Genomic DNA, 6,566 nt, shown 5'->3' with positions numbered 1-6,566 from the left:
TTTTAACGATAGGAGATAGCTTTTTAGTGCTAGAATTAAACAGTTGGATCAATAGAACTCTTATGGGAGGAAAAACTCATGCTTATAGGAGCACATAATATACATGGATAAAAGGTTATCCCTCTTCTTGTTACACTTTTTCAATGTCTGATTTAAGTGGCCTATGCGTAAACTTCCTCCTCTCTTCACTTGTGAAAATTAAAAATTAAAGAATTAATATAGGGGAAAGGTATTTAGCAACAGATACTTTGACAATGTAGTTATATGTTTTTTTTCCTCGCAATTTTCGTTCTATGAGCCAAGTTGCTATAAATAAAATACTACCTTTGCTTTCTAACAACTCATTTAACGTACATATCTCATGAATCCCTAATACTCAATCCATTAATATTACCTTCAGAAAAAGGCAATACGTGCATCAGTTGTATACCTGCTATATAAATCTACTAAATTGCACAACGGTTGGTTAGTTGATAAAACATTCAATCAAGGATCAAAAAATAACTCTCCATAAAGCTAATTTTGTGGAAGGATTGATTAGTTTCTTCAACAGTTTAGCTTTGATCAGCAACTTGCGAGATCTAGACTACTATTTGTATGTATATTTTATTCAATATTCTTGACTAAACATTACTATTTTTAAATAATATTCTAGACGAATATTTAGTTAACACTTAACACTCCTAAAAAGGTATAAATCTTATACATGTTAACGTTCTAAAGAATATTTTATTATTGCTTCCTAAATAAAAGTATAAATTATACAAATCAATATTTTAAAAAGAATATTGGATTGATAATTTCGAAATTATAGATATTAACGATGACAAAGTTTTAATTCTTTTTCTTCTTTCGTATTTTCCGTGGATATTTCTCTTTGACTAATTACGTCACGAACTCATCTTTATAGAATTTTGCTAGAAAATCGTATGAACAAAAATAGCAAATCATGTATTGCGTGTTGTGCTATACACGCTACCAAACTGTCAATAAGGTACTTCATGTGTACAGATTAATCTTAACTGAGGAATAACGCACAACTTCAAAACAAACCCCAGAATCAACTTAATGCAGCTTACAATTGACTCTATCTACATGTATGTTCTATAGACACAATCATAGCAGCATAGCTTATAAGTACGTACTTTTTTCTTGCACAATCAATGCTAAATTTGAGTTAACATGCATCTAACTTCCTTACTGTCGGGCCACTCTTTTGGATTATCCAAGGTGCAATAACAAGCAATCTTGAGAACCAAAAGAATCTGCTCTTCGTATCCATTTCCGAGGAGTCTAGGATTGATTGACCTTTTCGGATCGTCAGATGTCATCACATTTCTCATCCACCCCACTAAAGTCATTTCGTCTGTGTGTTGGAAGAAGTCGTCCCATGGGAACTTGCCCATCGCCAGAACGCCAAGCACTATGCCGAAGCTATATATATCACACTTCTCAGTGAACTGTGAAGTTTGGTAGTACTCCGGGGCAATGTATCCTACCGTTCCGGCCACATTTGAAGTTGTAACGTGTGTGTTAGCTTCGGGCATGGCTTTTGCAAGCCCGAAATCTGTAATTTGGGCTTCCATTTCATCATCGAGAAGGATATTAGCCGGCTTGAGGTCTCTGTGAATAATACTTGGGGTTTGATTCAAGTGTAGATACTCAAGTCCCGAAGCTACTCCTATGGCAACCTTGTATCGTGCGAGCCAGTCTAATTCTCGTCTCCCTTTCGAGACAGCTTCGAGAACATCTTGTAGACTACCGTTCTTCATGTATTCATACACAAGATAATGGCAGTCAGGCCGTGACAAATGGGCTAATAGAGGAAGCAGATTCCTATGTCTGATTTGACTCGACGTCTGAATTTCTGACCTAATCTGTCGCATCTTCTTGTTCAGATGTTTGCTGTCTTCCTCAGCAAGCTCTTCTGCATCCCGAGAAGGCTGAATTATCTTCTTTATAGCAATTTCCTTTCCATTTGTTCCCGGTAAAGTTGACTTGTAAACTTCTCCACATCCACCTCGTCCGATAACATTCAGTCCATTCCATCCATCCTCTCTCCCGAGAAAAGCTAGGTCCTTGGGATTCTTGATCAACATGCTAAAAATCGCCAAACTTCTGTCCATCTTTTGTCCTTCGATCAAGAAAGTGATAAACTTCAAGAGAAAATACAATACCGATCCCGAAGGAATACCAGCAAAAGTTCCGACTAGAAGTCCGATTACCTGACAGAGTATTTTCCTCTTCGTCTTCTTATGTTTATGTTTTGTCGTCGCCGTGGGGGACGAAGCTTCAGCATGAATGCCATTAAGGCCTTTACTCGAAGAAGGGGCCATTGCCCTTGCAGATGTAAGGTTTCTTTCCATTGATTTCTCAGCTAAAATATAACGATTTTGAATATTTTCCGACGATAAATGCTCCAATTGATTTATTACAAGCAATGGACCTTCCAGTAAAGTGTTGCCGGAGATGTTGATGAATCGAAGATTCCGAAAAGACCTCAACGATAAAGGGAGTTTTCCGGCGAACATATTATCAGCAAGGTTCAGTTTTTCCAGATTGGGAAAGTTGTTCAAGAATTTCAAGCTCCCGGAAAATTTATTCGGCGAAATATCAAGAACAGAATATTCCGGCGGAGTGGCATCGACTCCGTCGTTGACCATGGATGTCCAAGTCCTTTTGGATAAGCAAAAGGGCTTTATAGTCAGAAGGATCAAGGCTCAGTTTTGATTGAACAAGATGGATTAGAGCAAGAAGAAGAGAAATAAGAAGTAGGATTTTGACGGAGTGGAAGTGGAAGTCCAAGTCATTCACGGCGGTGATTTAAAGCAGAATAGGCACGGTGGTGCTTGATTGTGGCTCGAGCTTCAAATGGTTGGCGATAATTTTGCCCAGTTTGACAACCCTTATAAAGGAAAATTGAGAAAAGAGGAAATGGTGACTAATGGCTGCCCCACCCACCCACTTTTTCACATAGGCCTTTAACCAAAATTTAAATAAAATTGTTATGGTCGAAAATACCCTCCTCATTTGCAAACCAAGAGAAGAGATTTAGAGAGAAAAAAGAGGAAGAAAAAAAAGTAAAAAAGGAGTCCGGATCCGCCGCCTACCGACGACCCGGACCTGTCCCACTTCGACCTCTCTGGATACACCACGATCAGCAGGAGAAATGCCATTTTTCTGAAAGGTTAGACATGTTCTCTATAAATAATTTCTTTGAAAATGTGTAAGTTTGAATGTTTATGATTTGAATGAATTAAATTCAATTTTTTATGGTTAAAATGGAAGAAAAGATTGAATTTGAGGTTGAATGTTGGGAAAATTGGAAAAATGAGACGGAGCTCGCCAGAAATGGAGTTTTCCGACGAGCTGGACGGAATTTTGGTCTGTCGGTTACGGACCAGTCAGTTACGGTCCGTAACGGACCATCAGGTCTGGATCCGAACCATTTGGCCGGTCTGGACCCGACCATTCATATTTAATTTTTTTCATTAATTTATTTTAATTTTTATGTTAAAAATGTAATTAAATATGAAATAAATAATATGTTAAGATAATGAACGAAATATTTAAAAATAGATTAAATAGAATTTTAATTTTTTGTTTGACTTAAATATATGTTTAGTAATTAAATATACGAAATAAATAATAAATATATGTTTAGTAATTTTAATTTCAAGCTCCCGGAAAATTTATTCGACGAAATATCAAGAACACGAAGGCGAATTAACGACAAAAGTCCCTCCGGAACTTCGCCGGAAAATTGATTCTTCCTAATGTTGAAGATCTCAAGTCTCTGGCGTTGAAAAATTTCAGTAGGGATTTGGCCGAAGAGTTCGTTGTTTTTAAGGGAAAGTTCTTTAAGCTCAGAGAGTTTTCCGACTACCGTAGAAATTATTCCCGTCAAATTTTGGGACTCAAACACCAGACGGGTGACTTTGAGTACATAGGAATTGTTTGTGAATCTCCATTCACAGAATATTCCGGCGGAGTGGCATCGACTCCGTCGCTGACCATGGAAGTCCAAGTCATTTTGGATAAGCAAAAGGGCTTTATAGTAAGAAGGATCAAGACTCAGTTTTGATTGAACAAGATGGATTAGAGCAAGAAGAAGAGAAATAAGAAGTAGGATTTTGACGGAGTGGAAATGGAAGTCCAAGTCATTCACGGCGGTGATTTGAAGGAGAATAGGCATGGTGGTGCTTGATTGTGGCTCGAGCTTCAAATGGTTGGCGATAATTTTGCCCTGTTTGACAACCCTTATAAAGGGAAATTGAGAAAAGAGGAAATGGTGACTAATGGCTGCCCCACCCACCCACTTTTTCACATAGGCCTTTAACCAAAATTTAAATAAAATTGTTATGGTCGAAAATACCCTCCTCATTTGCAAACCGACAGAAGAGATTTAGAGAGAAAAGAGAGGAGGAAAAAAAAGTAAAAAAGGAGTCCGGATCCGCCGCCTACCGACGACCCGGACCTGTCCCACTTCGACCTCTCTGGACACACCACGATCAGCAGGAGAAACGCCATTTTTCTGAAAGGTTAGACATGTTCTCTATAAATAACTTCTTCGAAAATGTGTAAGTTTGAATGTTTAGAATTTGAATGAGTTAAATTCAATTTTTTATGGTTAAAATGGAAGAAAAGATTGAATTTGAGGTTGAATGTTGGGAAAACTGGAAAAATGAGACGGAGCTCGCCAGAAATGGAGTTTTCCGGCGAGCTGGACAGAATTTTGGTCTGTCGGTTACGGACCAGTCAGAAAACTGGAAAAATGAGACGGAGCTCGTCAGAAATGGAGTTTTCCGGCGAGTTGGACGGAATTTTGGTCTGTCGGTGACGGACCAGTCAGTTACGGTCCGTAACGGACCATCAGGTCTGGATCCGGACCATTTGGCCTGTCCGAACCCGACCATTAATATTTAATTTTTTTTTCATTAATTTATTTTAATTTTTATGTTAAAAATGTAATTAAATATGAAATAAATAATATGTTAAGATAATGAACGAAATATTTAAAAATAGATTAAATAGAATTTTAATTTTTTGTTTGACTTAAATATATGTTTAATAATTAAATATATGAAATAATTAATAAATATATGTTTAGTAATTTTAATTTCAAGCTCACGGAAAATTTATTCGACGAAATATCAAGAACACGAAGGCGAATTAACGACGAAAGTCCCTCCGGAACTTCGCCGGAAAATTGATTCTTCCTAATGTTGAACATCTCAAGTCTCTGGCGTTGAAAAATTTCAGTAGGGATTTGGCCGAAGAGTTCGTTGTTTTGAAGGGAAAGTTCTTTAAGCTCAGAGAGTTTTCCGACTACCGTAGAAATTATTCCCGTCAAATTTTGGGACTCAAACACCAGACGGGTGACTTTGAGTACATAGGAATTGTTTGTGAATCTCCATTCACAGAATATTCCGGCGGAGTGGCATCGACTCCGTCGCTGACCATGGAAGTCCAAGTCCTTTTGGATAAGCAAAAGGGCTTTATAGTAAGAAGGATAAAGACTCAGTTTTGATTGAACAAGATGGATTAGAGCAAGAAGAAGAGAAATAAGAAGTAGGATTTTGACGGAGTGGGAGTGGAAGTCCAAGTCATTCACGGCGGTGATTTAAAGCAGAATAGGCACGGTGGTGCTTGATTGTGGCTCGAGCTTCAAATGGTTGGCGATAATTTTGCCCTGTTTGACAACCCTTATAAAGGGAAATTGAGAAAAGAGGAAATGGTGACTAACGGCTGCCCCATCCACCCACTTTTTCACATAGGCCTTTAACCAAAATTTAAATAAAATTGTTATGGTCGAAAATACCCTCCTCATTTGCAAACCAATAGAAGAGATTTAGAGAGAAAAAAGAGGAGGAAAAAAAAGTAAAAAAGGAGTCCGGATCCGCCGCCTACCGACGACCCGGACCTGTCCTGATCAACATGCTAAAAATCGCCAAACTTCTGTCCATCTTTTGTCCTTCGATCAAGAAAGTGATAAACTTCAAGAGAAAATACAATACCGATCCCGAAGGAATACCAGCAAAAGTTCCGACTAGAAGTCCGATTACCTGACAGTATTTTCCTCTTCGTCTTCTTATGTTTATGTTTTGTCGTCGCCGTGGGGGACGAAGCTTCAGCATGAATGCCATTAAGGCCTTTACTCGAAGAAGGGGCCATTGCCCTTGCAGATGTAAGGTTTCTTTCCATTGATTTCTCAGCTAAAATATAACGATTTTGAATATTTTCCGACGATAAATGCTCCAATTGATTTATTACAAGCAATGGACCTTCCAGTAAAGTGTTGCCGGAGATGTTGATGAATCGAAGATTCCGAAAAGACCTCAAAGATAAAGGGAGTTTTCCGGCAAACATATTATCAGCAAGGTTCAGTTTTTCCAGATTGGGAAAGTTGTTCAAGAATTTCAAGCTCCCGGAAAATTTATTCGACGAAATATCAAGAACAGAATATTCCGGCGGAGTGGCATTGACTCCGTCGTTGACCATGGATGTCCAAGTCCTTTTGGATAAGCAAAAGGGCTTTATAGTCAGAAGGATCAAGGCTCAGTTTT

At 38.2% G+C, this 6,566-nt stretch overlaps 1 protein-coding gene across 1 annotated transcript in view; it reads right to left on the bottom strand.

Moving 5' to 3' along the window:
• Positions 1-1,166: 1,166 nt before the first annotated feature.
• LOC111371073 (leucine-rich repeat receptor-like serine/threonine/tyrosine-protein kinase SOBIR1) overlaps positions 1,167-6,566 on the bottom strand; it is an 11,937-nt gene continuing 6,537 nt past the window's right edge. Inside the window, exons 2-3 of the mRNA XM_022992988.1 lie at positions 5,146-5,553; positions 1,167-2,605 (exon numbers count right to left, since the gene is read on the bottom strand). Coding sequence (XP_022848756.1) covers positions 1,167-2,605; positions 5,146-5,553 — 1,847 coding nt within the window. The remainder of the gene's footprint in view (positions 2,606-5,145; positions 5,554-6,566) is intronic.

The sequence above is a fragment of the Olea europaea genome, chromosome 22, assembly GCF_002742605.1.
Source record: "Olea europaea var. sylvestris chromosome 22, O_europaea_v1, whole genome shotgun sequence".
Classification (NCBI taxonomy): Eukaryota; Viridiplantae; Streptophyta; class Magnoliopsida; order Lamiales; family Oleaceae; genus Olea; species Olea europaea.
The sequence above is the reverse complement of the archived record's forward strand: the minus strand, read 5'-3'. Positions and strand labels throughout refer to the sequence as shown.